Consider the following 17,831-nt stretch of genomic DNA (forward strand, 5'->3'; position numbering starts at 1 on the left):
CCCCGAGTCAATGCTGTCATTCAATGCCTAATGTGAGCCATAAGAGAACTGCAAATGTGGGCCACATTTGGGCTAAGCATTAATTACTATCTGGGTATATTGCACTACACTGAGGATGGAGACATTTAGGACTGAGCCCTGCACCATTAAACGCATCCTCTGAATGACCAGTGGTTTATTAGTAGCTCTGACAAATGAGAACATTAAAAATATTTAAAAATGATAACATATATAATTTCTACATATAACAGTAATTTACAATATAACAGTATATTCTCATTGCCATGTGCACCCCATGGTCAAACGCCATTTTTGGTTTTGTTAGATTTCTAAAGGGCGGCACGGTGGTGCAGCAGGTAGTGTCGCAGTCACACAGCTCCAGGGGCCTGGAGGTTGTGGGTTCGATTCCCGCTCCGGGTGACTGTCTGTGAGGAGTTGGTGTGTTCTCCCCGTGTCTGCATGGGTTTCCTCCCACAGTCCAAAAACACATGGTGGTAGGCGGAATGGCGACTCAAAGGTGTCTGAAGGTGTGTGTGTCTGCATTGCTCTGTGAAGGACTGGCGCCCCCTCCAGGGTGTATTCCCGCCTTGTGCCCAATGATTCCAGGTAGGCTCTGGACCCACCGCGACCCTGAACTGGATAAGTGGTTATAGATAATGAATGAATGATAGTTTTCAAAGCAAATTGTGAATAATAAACAAACACATATTCAAAAATGAAATAAGAATATGGTATTTTCTACAGGACTCAACATGTTGGAGGAAACATATATTTTCCAAAATGTATATGTTTGAATATTTTATTAATTTGGCATGTAATTATTTGTGTCCTATAGTGATTATTCATGTTTACAGCAGGTTCATTCCTTGGATATAAAACGATTAGACTTAAAAACAAATAATTTAAAATAAATAAATCACTCGTGTTCAATTGAGCATTGTAACGGTGGTAGTATACATTTGTACAATACCAGATTTTAACAGGAAGTAATACTGTTATTGATCCTCTGCTTCCCTCTAGTGGACAAACTTAGCCAAAGCTATTGTCTTCCAGATGGAACTTACATTAAAGACTTTTCTGTAAATGTAATTAGGGCTGGGTATATCCTGATACATGTACGTGTCTGTATTCAGCACAGCACTGATTATAATGGCACTGCCTGTGAAACAGCCAGTCATCTGCCTAAATTATGAACTATTGGCTCATAGTGTTTTCTCTCTCCATGTTTCTCAGAAAGTAATTCAAGTGATTCAGTGGGTATTATAATAAGTACAGAACTTGCCTAAATAAAATCACACCCCACATAAACCAATTCTGAAAATCATTGATTAAATAATGCAGTGAAAGCAGAAATAAACCTTCACAGAAGATGCCTGTAAACCTGTCACATGTGTTTTGCTATAATTCATCCTGAGACAGGATTAAACGTAATTAAATGTATTTTTAGTGTCAGATCCATTTCCATTGTTTCAGGTCGAGGATGTCCATGACCGTTTGTATCTTAAACACACGCTGTATACACTCCACACACTCCATTCTGTTGCACAGGACTTTCCTCCATATTGTACCTTTAATGTTCATGTTAGAGGTGTATTTTCTCAGAAGCTGGTGAGGACGCTGAGTGCATTTTCAGGGATAGAGTTTGTGCAGTGCATTAAGACCCCTGGACCACCCAGACTCGTCTCCCAGCAGTCAAACCCCGCCTCTTTCAGCTCCTGAACCACCTTCTGCACCACACATGGATCAGTTTCTATTACAGAAAAAAAAGAAAAATTAAACGCACATATCACTAACACAGAGAACACAACTATACCACTGTAGCACAAATGTAGCATTCAACTGTACATAAAGGTATAAGTATGAAGTTATTTTTTAATATTATCTTATAAATGTCCTCAGTAAATGGTTGAAAACTATAAGCTTCTTGAAGCATAATGTGGTGTATTTAGAGAAATGACACATTTAATGAGGCACTTCTACATCGTGTCTGTGTCACTCAGGAAGAACCTGATACACGTTGGGCCCCAACATGAGGAGATTGTAAGTTTGATGCCTGTTTATTATCATCTGTGTGACAGTCAGATGTGTTATGTGTGTGCGTATTATTGACAGTGTGCAGGTGGTCCTACAGTTTGCATCCTGCATCCCCCGAGCCCATGGAACAAAGTCCCAGTCACTCTGAAGTGTTTCTGCCTTCATCTGGGAGCTTTTAAAAGCACAAAGAAGTGTGTCATTCCCAGACAAAAGCTGTTAAAAGTCTCCTGCTGAGTTCTAAACCTGACAGGTGCTGAGCTTCTTTCTGTCTGAAAAAACCTAGCACTGAGACACAACCATGATTTACACAGGAACAACAAAAATATCGTCCAAAATGGAGGTTCCCAACAACAAGGCCATAGACCAGTAGTGGGCAGTGGATCTTTTGGTACTGACCCACAACAATGCCACCTACGCCCCGGGCAAGTTCACTCACAGAATAACAACATTCTACAACCACCTTGTATCACCTTAGGAAGCAGGCCCAATGCTCGCATTAATGAAGAATTAACTTGTCATTTGTGCTGTTATTTGTTGTGACTAATGTGCCATGTACACAGTTAAGACAACAACCCACCACCCCCACATCCACTGCCTCCCCGGTCCATCAGAAATGCCAGTGGGTGTTGTCTGGTTTGGAACACCTGCTCTACAAGTTTACCATAAACCTAATATTTCAGGGATATAATCAATTATTTTAATGTTGCATATTTCTATATTAGTGGTCCAATAAGGAATTTAAGGGACCAGTTACAAGTTGCACAGTCGCTGACCAATTGACTGTGTCCAAGCAACTCAAACGTCTCGAGAAATGCTAGACAATATGGGTATCTATTGTCTAATGTAACAAGTGCACAACAGAGTTCTCATCCCAGCGTGTTGAGCTCCAATTACGTTGTGCTGGTGATACTTCTAAAAGATGTGGTAGGGTTTAACACGTCTCAGCGGAAGCTCAGGCTCGTCTTCGCCCTCTAAGGTTGGTAGCTACGTGTGATTGGAGCATCTGTAGCTAATGGGTGGATTTGATCATTTAAAAAATTTGGAGTAAATAAAAAACTAGTACAAATCTAAAGGATTGCACCTTAACACATTATTCCCATTAACCCCCGCTAATATTCTGTCAGTGTCTAATACTGTACAGTGGTGAGGATGCTGAAGAATAAAGGAGTTTGTATTTAAATCTCAGTAATGGAATTTAGAATGTGTTTATAAAAAGTCATAAATGTTAGTGAGGAATATATTTGATACGCAGACATTACCCATTATCTACACAGTGTCTAATTTATTAGAAACCACCATTTTAGAGGTTCTCCTATGAGCACCACCATTTTGTTGTTGGGGTTTTTACACTGTTAGTCTCAGAGTGGTTCACTATCCAAAATACCCAGACAAGAGCAGCTCTGAGGTCAGAACATGACTGATGAAAAGCTAGAGGATGGCTAACCCCAGACTGTGTTCTGCTATGTACTGCTGTGTTATGTGATATTACCTGGCCGTAGGAGTGTGATGCCACAGCCTCCTCCACCTGCCCCTGTCAGTTTACTGTGCAGTCCACGGGTGAGTGTGACTCGACACAGAGTGTCCAGAGATGGGTGGCCCACCCCCATCACATTCAGGTGGTGCTGATTGATGTCTATGAGGTCCTGAGGGGAACATTACATACTAATGAAGATGCATGTAGCTGATACAACTGCCAGTAATAGGAGCAACAGAAAGTTTTCCCAAAGTTTAGCATCTCATTTATGTTCCACTTGCAAAGTATTGGAGTAAAAGACTTAATATTGTCAAATTTCTGGCTCATTAAATGAAATGATATTTTTAAACAATGGCACTATTAGCCCTTTTGACCAGTTGAATTCTGGTTCTTGATCCTGTTCCATTCAGGATTCTTGTGCTCACGGTTCACAGATCTGCTGTCTGTTTTAACCAGCACACAGACTATAGATAAACATACAGAGACAGACTGAGTCATGGTTACTCTACTGTTTATAGTGGGTTTAGATCACAGTGATATATGATACACATGTAAATGATGTAGAGTTCTGTCTGTAAAGACTGAGAATTTCTAAGTATGGTTCCAGACCCATCCTGCAGAGCTTGTGAACGAGAGCAGCAGAGAAAAAGTAGCCTAAAATTGTTGCGACTTTAGTTTCTCTGACCACAGCAAAAGAAATCACACAGACAGAGCATTTTCCTGTTTTTATCTCCTTGTAGTTTTCTTTTAAAATCAGAAATCTGATAATGGGTCTGCTGTGCCATAACTCCCTGAATCTCTGAGTTTTTAAGTCTTGAGCTTCTTAATTTGACACCCCTACAGAAAACATCACAATTCGTGTTGAAGGACCTACTAGTTTGGTTCCTGCTGGAAACAAACTTCTCTGGTTCTAAAACTTGTTTATGTTGGTGGAAATGCACCGACCAGTCCAAAACTAAGAAGAGACAGGAAACCACTGTATGTGGGTCTTCTGACTGCACTTTGTAGAGGATTTACCCCGTTAAACATTGATAAGTTATGGTTGTATAACGATTAATGAGGTGCTCTGTGCAGATGCATTGAACATGTTCATACCTCAAGGACGTTGTAGTGTTTGGCTGAGGCTCCCTCCGTGGCCATCTCCGCTAGAGTCTCCTCACAGGTCTGAGAAACAGCATTCACAGACTCCAGCACAGGGCTCATTATAGAGGGGTACTGCAGGTTTAAGTTGAAGGCAATTAGATAAACAGTATATTACAAATTATAACATCATTCACCAATGAGCTGACAATAATATGTGTAATAATTTTTTTTGTTAACGTTCCTTTAATAAAACCATTCATTGTACTAAACACTAACCATCTACAAAGGTTAAAGAGGGCCTTGGTTAAAAGAATGGTGTGTAGAGATATTTTTTATTCTTTTTTTTTGTTACTTGTCTATCTTTCTCCACCCCAGCAATCACGGACATGAAGTCAACCTGTTACCAGAGCAACAGGACACAGGGATCTTCATCTGGAGTTTTTCTAAAAGGCATCTGGAGCCCCTGGGGTGCCCCATCCACACACACAGCCATAGGTGATTATGCAAATTACAGTCAGAGTGTGTGAAGTCACAGGGAGAAAAACCCAGAGGGTCTTCTGCACCTTGTTCATTTTGTCCTTCACTCCAGAAACCAGGACCTTGGTGCTGCGAGGCACTTTAGTGTTGGTGAGGAGGATCCGGAGTGTGGGCACCCTGAAGATGAAAACAGGGCAATTATCAGGAGCACACACACACACATAATACATAATGATTGCAAAAGTATTGCAAATTTCTCTCATTTACCATCTTTCACAGTAACCACTATCATTGATCAAAACATTTGACTGCAGCCTACAGAAGCAAAATTACAAGTTCTGTGTGGAGTTTGTTCTATTGACACACCTATACTCAACTGACTGTGCTTTTTTGTCATTTCATGTGTTCAGAGACCATTTCTCTTATCATTTTAAAGCTTTTTTGGTTGATTCTGAATAGTATGTTTTTTTCTGAACTGATCATTTAGTTAGTAAGCAGTTATAACAGAATACAAAACTTAACCTACAGTTATTACAGAGATATTACAGTTTTCCTGTACTGTTTAAGTATAAATTTGTAACTGTATTTATTAGCTACAAAATGGCTTCCTCTTACCTGCTCAGTGGAGTTATCTTCCCAGAAAGGTACCTTAAAACACCTCCTAACACACACAGAAGCATCTGTAAATTAACTACATACTTTAAAAGCAACTTAACACAAGACAAGACAAAATCAAAAGAGAAAATCTTTCTTTCCAGACATATAATTCTTAATATATTTAGCATGGCATTTTTACTCAACCTCAAAAAGGACTGTTGGGGGTGTGTGCATGTGTGTGTGTGTGTTTGTTTGCCATTTTCAGAATGACTGGCAGCTAGCACAGCGAGGAGCGTGGAGCAGATTCTCTTTCTTTTCTAAACTTGTTTTCCCCTTAATCCCCTTTAATCAGTAGTCTTATTTAGATACACTCTTTGTGATTATTTTGCTTTATTGAATCTAATCTCATTGAATCTCGTTGTACTCTCTGTGATTGGAGGGACTCTTGTTTTGAAGGTCTTGTTGTATCCCATGTTTTCTGACTTAGGAAGCCAATAGCATATTTGACTGGGCTGACTTATTTCTCAGTTTGTGGGCTGGCAGGTTCTCCAGATCCCCCACCCTTAGCTGAACATGCAGAAAGATGCGTGGGGTTCCCCAAGGTTTAGCATTAGAACCCCTAGAGTTATGGCCTTATGCTAGCAGTAATAGCCTCACCCCAGGTGCCCACTGCATTGTCCACTCCAGACGGGTTGCCATGGATGATCTTCTCACCCTGAAAGGCCCACTTATTAATCAGCTCCAGTTCCGCCTCACTCCACCTTCAAAACACACACAGCTCATTATGACTACATCACCCCATGTCCACACCATGTCCATACCATTAGTGCACACCATTTCAACAATTTCCCTCTGGGATCAATAAAGTATTTCTGAATCTGAATCTGAATTCTGAAACTCTGAATTTGGAAATGTTTTGATGCTGGGGAAAGTATCATGATTATAAACCAGATTTGATATGTTTATCCAGTATGAATCTGCAGTATGTGAGGATTTTACAATGTGACTGATAACTGCATGTCAATCCACAATATTTCTTATATAGTGCTTTTTTATTCTGGATCAGTCTGCAGGGTGTTTGTTGGTGTATGCTTGTGTGTAACTGTGTGTGTGTGCTTGTGTGTGTGTGTGTTTGTGTGTGTAACCTGGCTGTTTCCTGGTTCTGGTTGAGGGGAGTAGAGATTGTTCCTCTCGCTGAAAGCAGAACAGCAGACACACACACACTGAACGCAGCGCTGGAACCTAACCCTGCGCCTGTGGGCAGCTCTGACCACACACACACACTCACGCTGGGCAACACCCTCACATACATACAACACATACATACATCATAAATTCACAATAATATTGTATATATATATATATATGGGCTGTCTGTTGATCGAATAAAAATTGCACAATTTACTGTGATTATTGCAATAATATATGCAATATCAACAGTGAATAATTATATGTAAAATAAAAGAATCAATATTATAAATAATAGAAAAAGCTCAGTAAAATGGAATCATATTTATAATAATGCTGTCAATCACAACAACCACAAGTTGTGTGTGTGTGTGTGTGTGTGTGCATAAAAAGAATGAGAGACAAAAGGAGGGAGGGCTAAGAGATTAAGTACTAGTTATGAGATTTAATACACAGCAAATAAGCCCCTTCTCTATAAAATGTGCTGCTACATTGGCCATTTTTTCCACCCCCAAATAGTAGAACACTAAAAAAAAAGTAGTAGTAGAAAAGTAGAAACACACAGAGCCAGAAAATTGTAATATAGTCTGAACATGAGGATTCTTTGAAAGTAAATCCAGTCTTTTCTAAAGAAGGAAGTTAGTCAGCGTGTCATTAGTAATTGGTCCTCTATAGAATTAAAAATTTGTAGGTGAAAAATGTTCCAACTAGTGATGTGGGGACTAATGAGTAAACAAAATTAATAATTAAATAATGTCTAATCATTTAATTTTTCTGATTGATAAATACCATTACCTTTTTATTTTTTTGCAATTAATATTCTATTAGAGTACATTATGGCAGTTTCTATATTCCAGTGCATGAATACTTTGAAAAATGATTCCTGTCTCAAATATTGCTCAACAATTTTTGTATTGTGACAAATACAAAAAATATATATAAATAAATAAATAAAAATAAAAAATTAAACTCACTCTGTGTCAGAGAACACACTGATGTAAATGTAGAGGAATGCTAACACTGCCAGGCTCCTTGTGTCTGTGGAGTCCTCAGTGATGCCTGTGAACTCTCGCAGCTTCTTCACCAGGTTCACATTAACCTCGTTCAAAGTACAGTCAGCTACAATAAAGAATAAATAACAGTATGGATGCAAGTTATGGGAGGTATACTAGCTTAAGGTATCAAGCTCTATCATTTTAGAGAACATGGTTCCACTGCTCCACAGCCAAATGCTATGAGCTTTATACACTTTTAGGTGCTTGAAAATGTCTCATATAATTTCATTAAACTTTTAATTATAATGTGATTTTAAGAACTGGTTTTGTCACAAAGCAAATTTACAGAACTCCAGACCCTATCCCCAAGTGACAACAGTGACAGGAACTCTCTCAGAACAAGAGGAAGACTTATGGAGATATGAGTGTACAGTGGTCTATAATGAGATGTTATGAGTATGTTAAAGCTGTTCACTCATTATAAGGAATTTGTGAAACACATTCTTGGAATTCCGTACCTTTCCAGTTGAATAGTAAGGGCTTTAGTGCTGCAGTTTCCCACGTTAGGAAAGTGTCGATGTTAGGAAGATTTATGCAGACTTCACCTGTTGAAGTGGCCTGCAGACGCAGATATGTTCGCAGATTCAAACTCACAGCCAGAGCTACCTGTTTACACACAGCAAAATCCAGAAAATATTATTATTACTTTTTAAAAGTGTATCTCAAGCAACAAATGAGATTTTAAACGATTGCTACATCTATTGTAAAAATGTCCAATTCCATTCAAAAGAAGTCATAGTTAAAGAAAGAGAAAAATAACTATTGAATAACTACAAGCACTTAGATGGTAGATACTTGAATCAGGATGTTTGAAACATTTTGTAACTGTGCTACCTAACTTAAGTAAAATTTCTGCTCCATTTACTACACTTTATTTCAATAAATTCACAATGCATGCTGGGTAATGTAGTCAAAGAACACAATAAAAAACATCTGAAACAAATTCATGAAGACTGTTAAACAAACCAGTGAAATGACATTATGTAACACAATGTAACATATTCTAACAACATATTAATAACATAGTTAGACCCTATGTTCTTATATCATTTTAAGTATGCACTCACCTTCCCGTGAACGACTGCATGCTCTCCATGAAGAATGGACTTTCCAGGGGCCGAAATAAAACATTCATTCATATGCATCTCAAACATTAATACCTATAAATATAAATATTAAAAACAAGATTGGTTAAAGGGGAGGATTTGGTACCAATTTCCCATATGTTAATGAACCATTGTTTTATCATATTATGCAATGAGACATCTTTAAAGAAAAAAAAATTTATATATATATATATATATGTGTGTGTGTGTGTGTGTATGTGTGTGTGTATGTATATTCAGCTAAATAAGTTGGTCAAATAAAAAATATTTTGCTGTAGCTATATTTTACTTTGCCGCCAATGTGAAGAAATGTGCGCACTTTTTTCCCCAATAAACCATTTCAAAACACTCTCCATAACTTTATCTCTTGCTGACGGAATCATTTTCTAATTCTGAAAAAAATCTGTGCCATTCCCCGTTAAGAGTCTATCAACCATTCTAAATATGCCTTGGCAACAGTGTAGTTAAGTGTTATATATTTACCACAGGGAACTATAACAGTTTATTTTAGAATCCTGGTTACTTTTATAATAACCAGAGATACAATGGACTGTCACAGAAAACATTCCAGTCAGAAAATGTTTTAAAACTGCATGTAAATAAATGTGAAAATGACTTCCCTTTGAAAAAACTAGTAATTAAACCTTACCACAAACTCTTCTTTTGCCGAAGTTAACCCAAAAGTGAAAAAACCAGATCAGACGCTGATGAAGAGCTGAACCCCGGGTCCGTTTCTCTGTTCTGATCTCGCTTCTCAAACACTCATTGCGCTGTGACGTCAAACAGCCTGACCAATCAGAACATGAGCATCCGTCTACCGACCTTCAAACGTCCAATCAGAACGTGCGATTTCAGGTCGCGTCATCGGACTTGCAAGTGAAACCTATGGGAAGCGAAAGAGGCCAAAAACTAGTGATTTGTAAACACAAGACTAATGGCGTTGTGAACTTAAACAGAGGCGGTAATGGCTCGCTGTGTGCAGCTCCGCGGTCTTTTCCGAACCGTGGCTTGTTTAAGGTCGCTACAGACTTTTCACAGACAAGAAAAAAGGTAGATGAGTAGCTTCATATACATCGTTTAGAATTTTCCGTTCCATTTTATTTACGGCTACGTTCTGCACCATTTAAGGTGGAACGGAACATTGGCATAAGAGGTCTGTCCACAGTCTCTGCACTATTCTCCTGCTCTGTTTTAATGTTTTCTGCTCCAGCATATTAATTTTACAGTTTGAAAATTAGCAGAAGTGTTATAAAACAGGTTAAAATTGTGTCAGCACTAGCACTGTGCACTAATACTCCAGGGCCCTATACTTTTCTGATATATTTCCTCTGAGGTCTAGTTATAACATTCGGTAGTATTATGCATTAAACACAATTTAAAATCAATAACCCAAGCTTAATATTAAGCAAACACTATGTAACCACAAACACACACACACATACACACACTGAGTTTTAAATTAAGCTAGCTCTACACTGCCTACAATGTAGAAATTAGTACATAAATTCTTATGAATATATACCCAAAGTCTAAGAAAGGTCTCCTGCAATTCACCAGTTTTGCTGTTCTCTCAGTGTAGAACTGACGGACCTAGCAGCTTTACCCTGACAAATCACAAGCCTAATATGGCTCCGCCCTCTCTGAGTGTAAGCAACCTCAAACTTGAACTCAGTCTTTTTGAGGCTCACGCTGAGTAAAACCTGTCCTCGTTTGGAGGCAAACACTGAGTAAAACCAGTGCATTTTCTGATCCAGAGCTCAAATTCATTTTGGCCATTTTTGTTGAGCATCCCACTGGTACCAATAGAATACATCATCAAGCCCATGCCTGAATATCCTTGAAACTCCAGTAATAATGATGTGTTTATTTACTCCTTAAATGTCCTAAGATTTTTTTTCTCCCTTGTATTTAGAGGCGCTTGATAATAACAAGCAATGCACAGATCTAAATTCAAATTCTTCTCTGAATGTGTAATTACAGCTAAACTGTGAAATGCACATTTAGAATATGTAGCTGTCAGAGTATAATTTATTTATTAATGAATGTGCCTAATCACTCATGTGTTCCCACCTTTCTGAGGTAGCTATGCCACAAAGTCTGAAGGAGAAAGCAGGATTCCGAAGATATACACCAAAACAGGAGATAAAGGTTTCTAATGCTTTTTTTTTTTGGACATTTGTTAGCTTGGAAATATTACTAGTCAAATTCTGAAACAGTGTGATGTGCTTTGTGTGTTCATAACAAGTATGAACTTTACTGTTCCTATTTCATCCTGGTAGGATTTTCTAGCACTTTCACTGGTGAGAGGAGGCCGAAAGAGGATCATATCTTTGAAGCGTTGGGAACAACTGATGAACTGTCATCAGCCATAGGGTAATAAACACTGCACCAGTACATAACCCTCCGTATCACACTGTTGTGCCAATGACAACACCTGACCCTGCATGCTTTCTCTTTAAGACTGGCTAGAGAGTTTTGCATTGAGAAAGGACATTCCTTCACAGATCAGCTGGACAAGGTGTGTGAATGTGTTTATATATATGTTTTATGCGTTAGCTAATCAATCGGGCTGCTTCTTGCATGTTTCCCAACAATGAGGATTTAAATGTGTGTGTTTTTCTCGTACAGATCCAGTGTGTGCTGCAGGACGTGGGCTCAAACATCGCCACTCCACGCTCATCAGCCAGAGAGAGCCACATAAGTATGTATGTAGTGTCATACAATGTCAGAAACCCCATAATCAAGTCTATTGTGAATTACTGTACAACTCCACACATATTGCGGTGAATGTGTGATGAAATGAAATAGTTACACTTCGGATAGGATTAGTTTTACCTTTAGAAATGAGCTAATGTTGTCTCAGTAATTATAGTCATCTCTGAATTGATTTTTCAATGTTTTTTCTTCAGCACATACTCCCATTTCAGGAAAGATTCCAGAGCCTTGTTTTTTGCTTTAAAATGACTAGTAAACATAACCCCTTGCAAAATAGCATGTGGGTGCATATTCAGTCATATTGTGTGGTAAAGGAGTTTTTCACAGGTTTTCTCAAAAATGGGGGTGCTGGAGGAGGCATTTAGTGTTGTGATGTTTAACAAAAATAAGACGAGTCATTTGAGTATGTGGCGAACATCAGGTTTGCACCACACTTAAATTCATAAGATTACTTAAAATATTACTCTGGAGTGAAAATTCAGGCAGCCTACATATACGTGTTTGAACAAGTATCATACCTATTAAGTTACTACAATTAGGTGGTTTATAATATTGGTTCAAATCATTGTGTTAAGTATTATGAGTGTGTGAAGCCTTTTGCAATAATCTCACCTATTATATATTGTGTAGGACTAAAAGATTAGTGTCACAGCAGGTAGTGTCGCAGTCAAACAGCTCCAGGGAACTGGAGGTTGTGGGTTTGATTCCTGCTCCGGGTGACTGTCTGTTAGGACTTTGGTGTATTCTCCCCGTGTCCGCGTGGGTTTCCTCCGGGTGCTCAGGTTTCCACCCACGGTCCAAAAACACATGTTGGTAGGTGGATTGGTGACTCAAAAGTGTCCGTAGGTTTGAGTGAATGTGTGCACATGTCGCCCTGTGAAGGACTGGCCCCCGTCCAGGGTGTGTTCCCGCCTGGCAGTCAATAAGTGCTGGATATTTTTTGGCTGTTCTCTATACAGTAGTGACTAAATATTACTATCAACACATAAATCAAAACCACTCCCATCCCTGTTATTTACACTGAGAATTCTTATTCATTGCAAATACATCATAAAAATGAATGATGTCCTGTTGTAAAATGACATTACTCCAGTTCCTCGTGTAAAATGAGTCCTTAAGAATAAGTTTTTAGTGAAATCCCAGTAAGTGGGCAAAACTTTTTTTTTGGGAGAGTGAGGTGCAAGGTTTCCTTGAGTTTCTGTATAAAAGCATTTATCTTTTAAATCATTTGAACCATCTTTCATTATGCCTTCTCAAGGAAGTAACAACAGTCAAGGATTGTTTCATGCTGCTGTTCTATTCAGAGATTTATTTTTCTACTTCTTTTCTAGCAAAGACTAAGTTCAGCAGTCAGCCTGTAGCAGAGCTGGAGAGCTGGATTGATTCCTACACAGATGAGCTTCCTCCATTGACAAACTTCATATTACCTGTAAGTGTATTTACTCAACCAGATCATGTGTAGAGTGGTTGTTGTCTGTGAGATCTGGTGATTTTTGGCATTCATTACATTGTCATTAATAACATGAACTACACAGGTTGTGTAATATTGCCATTGAAATTTCTGCGTACATGAAAATTTTGAATGAAGATTTTGATCTCTTTAGAGTGGTTTTAAATAGAATGTGGTGTCAAATATATCATTTTAACTACTCTCCACAACAAGCAGTGGAGTTTTTGATTAAATGATGAGGGTAAAATTATAATGCTGATAAAAGATTTATATATTTTCCTTTTGAAAATAGGAAAGTCTTTTGAAAGAACAATTCCTCAGACATACAAAACACATAATTATGAAACATTATATCAGAATTGTGTTTTATCAGAAGTGTGTTTTAATATATATTTCGTCTGGACCATTGGGAAAAACTTTGACACTGAGGTTCATCACCAAACCAAGCCACTCGTAATGACTTTGTTAACATTTCATTTTTTAATTATTCAAGAAAATCAGTCTAACAACAGAACACAGAATGATTATTATGGGAAGTAATGTAAGTAGAAAATTAATATTGGGTGGAGCTACCAGCTATGTTTTGAGGGTGGAAAATTACATGTCATCACTCTCCAAAAAAAAAAAACCCATATCTTATGCCCTTCTCAATTTTCAGTGAAATTCAATGTAAAAATATTTTATTCCAAGTAATTTTGTAGCATTTGTATTGGTCCATTCATCACCAATGATTGTAAGCATCTTTGGGTTTTAGCGCTATATAAGAATAAAGTATTATTATTATTATTATTATTATTATTATTAAATTTAGTAAATTAAATATCCACTAAAATGGTCATATTTTTCTTTGGTCAGCAACCTTATTCTGTGTCCTCAGTATCATGGCTATTATAGCTGCAAAATAAAGTGAATTTGCAGCGTGTTTATGAAATATATTTATTCTTTAAAAAGCACAAATTCTTCTTCTCTTGTTCTCTTGGTTTCTGTTCTGTAGTCTGGAGGGAGGAGCAGTGCTGCGCTGCATGTAGCCAGAGCTGTGTGTCGACGGGCAGAGCGCTGGTCAGTCATCGGCTAGTATTTGTAACCACATGCTTATGTTTTCATTGTCTCCTCATGTATTCTCTTGCCATGCCTGCACATGTGAGCTTGTCTTTTCATGTGACTGACGCTCACAGGTGTACCTTGTTTCCTGTAGGTGTAAAAGTCATGTTCTCTAGTCCTTATATATCAGTAATTGTGTTTTCTCTAATGCCTTCCCTGGTTTTTGCTTATTTACTTATCAGTTTATTTCTCAGTATTCTAGTTCTAGTGTTATTATGTATTGTAGTTACCTGTTCCTTTGTGTATAGATGTTTGTAAGTTAAGTTCAGTTTACTTCCTTGTTCACCTTCCCTGTGTAAACCCATCTCAGCATTTGCATGTGCCTCTTCATTCCTCATCCATACACTCATTTTTACAACCGTACTAAACCATAATTTATCTATTATATATACATTATTGGCATTTAATATATTGTCGCTGTTCACTGAAAAACATGTATCTCCATTTTTGTCGATTTTTGGTTTACCACATCTTTTGAAAAAAGCACCTGCCCTGGTTTGAACATTTCACAATAGAAATAGAAATGCTCCAAAATTACTTGGAATACAATCTTTTTACATAGACCTGAAAGTTGGAGATACCTGCTTTTAATTGGACAGTGATGATATGCTCCTATCCAGAATGATTATAATTCTAATAATTTTACAAATGCAGCATTAGGAGTTGTGCAAACGTTGCAGACGTATGTTTTGGAACCTGAAAAGTGAACTGAACCCTTTTTATTAACATTTTAATCAAAATTCTACCCCTTACTCTATGCTAAAAGTTATATTTAAAGGGTTAAACATAGTCAGCATCTATAAAGTCTGTTAATATCATTCTGATTGTTTCTGTGCAGTGTGGCTCCTATAATCCGCTCAGGTGAAGCTGACCCTGACGTAGGTAAATACCTCAACAGGTAATCACTGTTTGGTCTGTTTACATTTACACAGCTGGAACAGTCCTATGTCTAGTCTTGTGAAAATGTTTGTACACCTCTGGTCAAAAGATGTTCTTTGTCGATTTTCTAAAAAAAAATTGAAAATATGTCGACCCATTTTCCACAGAGAACTTAGTGTTTTCTACAAATCTTACAGCATAATTTATTTTTAATTGTTTAACTTACTTTGATTACATTAGCCATATAGCAGATTGCTATATGATGCAAATAACCTACACGGGCCACTTTTGATGCATGTACTCACATTGACAAAAAAAAGATTTGGGATTGCTGCAGATATGTAAATAATTAAAGGTGTGGTCTGATTAGACACTGGGTCTTGCCACAAGATCACGTAAATTTGCTCTCCCCTCTATTCTAATTTTGTGAGTCAGGACACCAGCTTTGGCATCGTACAAATATGCAGTTTCTAAAGGCCCAGCTGTATTTGTGAGCAAATACGGAACCCATATGCCTCCATTCCCAACCGTATCTCATTTTGTATCCAGGCAAAAGGCGGCCTAACGGGGTACTAGAGCTTCCTTCCACTGTAATATTTTAATTAATGAAAGTATCCTTTCATTTTATTATTGTCATTACATCCTCATATATAAAGTTCTGTTCCAACAACTACTTCTTGTTGCATTATTTATCATGTCAATGAGTGTAATTTGACCAGGGACACATGCAATTTCACACACTGCAAAGGCAAATGTTACAGTGGAACTCAGAGAGATTTGATATTTGTTAATTCACATGAGCCTATGGTCACCATTGTCTAATCAAAATGTGGGCTAGGGGTGTGTAAACCATCCAGCACTTGCCTTTCGAGCAGTACAAATGTGTTCTTTGGAGAGATGGTTCTTCATCCAGTACTTTGGGAAGAGGGCCAGACCTATCATTTAACATTTGTACCTGATTTCACAAACAGTTTTGTCCCAACATTTAATGAAAAAACAGTCAAAAGTAGACTTACTGCAGCAGGGAGCATAAAAATCCAGATTAAAGCCAGTCTTTTCAGAAGGGACATTTAAAGGTGCTTACAAACACTTTGCCTCCTAATCATCTTAATTTTCTTCCTGTGATACTCTCTGTGTGCAGGTTGAGTGATTACCTGTTCACACTGGCCAGGTTTGCAGCGGTGAGAGAAGGAAACGAAGAGAAGATCTACAGACGACCTGAATGAGGATATGTCTGAAATATTCTTTAAAAACCCTGCACATTTATTTTCTGTCTTATATACAATCCGTACAACGATTAATTTATCAGTTTCTAAGAAATACAAAATAAAATGCTGTTTTATTTATTTTTTTAGTATTCCTCTATTATTCATCTCTTATATATTAATACATTTAGCAACCATGTAAATTTAATGCCCTCCCCTGCCTGTTTTTACATTCCAGATAGTTCAGAAAGATACATTTATAGTGAGAGGGAGAGGGTTAAAATCCACCTGGTAATTATAACAACCCATAAATAATTAATGTGTTAATAATTTGCTAATAAGGAGGTAAAAATATACTAATATAATAACTCAGATTGTAAATAAATGAGGGGCGGCATGGTGGCGCAGTCACACAGCTCCAGGGACCTGGAGGTTGTGGGTTCGATTCCAGCTCCGGGTGACTGTCTGTGAGGAGTTGGTGTGTTCTCCCTGTGTCTGCGTGGGTTTCCTCTGGGTGTTCCGGTTTCCTCCCACAGTCCAAAAAAAACATGTTGGTAGGTGGATTGGAGACTCAAAAGTGTCTGTAGGTGTGTGAGTCAATGTTTGTGTGTTGCCCTGTGAAGGACTGGCGCCCCCTCCAGGGTGTATTCCTGCCTTGCGCCCAATGATTCCAGGTAGGCTCTGGACCCACTGCGACCCTGAACTGGATAAAGGTTACAGATAATGAATGAATGAATGAATGTAAATAAATGTTATCAGCGTTACTAATGCTGATGTCATAAATATTGATTTTTAGCATTTTTGTTGACGCCCCTAAATCTATTTTCAAATATAATATTGTATATTTCACATTAATTTTAATCTTTATTTTGTCTTTTAATATTTTCAAACATTCTTATAGAAGAAGGGGGCCCACATTTCATATAATTATTTTACATCAGCTCAACACATTAGGAAAACAACATTGACTAGTACTGTGCTGAAGTACATGGAGATGCATCCCCCACACATTTTGACTTGTTGAATGTCATTTTTGAGTGTTTGTATAAATGTCTTAGTAATGAAGATTAATTTGTTACATGCATGTAAACTATATTGCCAAATGTATTCCCACACCCATTCAAATAATTGAATTCAGATGTTCCAATCACTTCCATGGCCACATTTGTATAAAACATCTGCATTTCCCCCAGTCCCTGACATGTAATTAAACTTATGAACATTTCTCATTGATGGATTGGCATTGGCTGGTGTTATTACAATGTTAGCGACTTTACAGAAAAATAAGCCCAATATCAGTTTAAATGAACAAACCTGGCAACTGTGATGGCGCATGGGGTGATTAATGCACGCAATGACTATAATTCAGATATCAGAAAATGTCTTTTTGACTAGTCGAATTCGAATTTGAGATATCTTTAATACTTATTCAGCATTTATGACTCATCAGATGACGAATTCACCGAC

The 17,831-nt window shown here is 37.8% G+C and overlaps 2 protein-coding genes across 2 annotated transcripts; one reads left to right on the plus strand and one right to left on the minus strand.

Annotated features, from left to right (window-relative positions):
* Nucleotides 1–849: 849 nt before the first annotated feature.
* On the minus strand, nucleotides 850–10,644 carry LOC136676913 (mevalonate kinase-like). The gene is made up of 12 exons (XM_066654205.1): nucleotides 10,537–10,644; nucleotides 9,664–9,897; nucleotides 8,976–9,068; nucleotides 8,367–8,514; nucleotides 7,828–7,972; nucleotides 6,811–6,966; nucleotides 6,323–6,426; nucleotides 5,684–5,729; nucleotides 5,155–5,245; nucleotides 4,604–4,723; nucleotides 3,524–3,677; nucleotides 850–1,750 (listed from the first exon to the last, which is right to left on the minus strand). The coding sequence occupies exons 3-12, from the start codon at nucleotides 9,060–9,062 to the stop codon at nucleotides 1,599–1,601; spliced, it is 1,203 nt and encodes a 400-aa protein (XP_066510302.1). The 5' UTR covers nucleotides 9,063–9,068; nucleotides 9,664–9,897; nucleotides 10,537–10,644; the 3' UTR covers nucleotides 850–1,598.
* LOC136676914 (corrinoid adenosyltransferase MMAB-like) lies at nucleotides 9,924–16,443 on the plus strand. Its single transcript, XM_066654206.1, has 9 exons — nucleotides 9,924–10,064; nucleotides 11,098–11,162; nucleotides 11,294–11,387; nucleotides 11,475–11,532; nucleotides 11,643–11,715; nucleotides 13,061–13,158; nucleotides 14,174–14,238; nucleotides 15,119–15,178; nucleotides 16,301–16,443. The coding sequence occupies exons 1-9, from the start codon at nucleotides 9,979–9,981 to the stop codon at nucleotides 16,383–16,385; spliced, it is 684 nt and encodes a 227-aa protein (XP_066510303.1). The 5' UTR covers nucleotides 9,924–9,978; the 3' UTR covers nucleotides 16,386–16,443.
* Nucleotides 16,444–17,831: the final 1,388 nt, after the last annotated feature.

The sequence above is a fragment of the Hoplias malabaricus genome, chromosome X2 (genome assembly GCF_029633855.1).
Source record: "Hoplias malabaricus isolate fHopMal1 chromosome X2, fHopMal1.hap1, whole genome shotgun sequence".
NCBI lineage: Eukaryota > Metazoa > Chordata > Actinopteri > Characiformes > Erythrinidae > Hoplias > Hoplias malabaricus.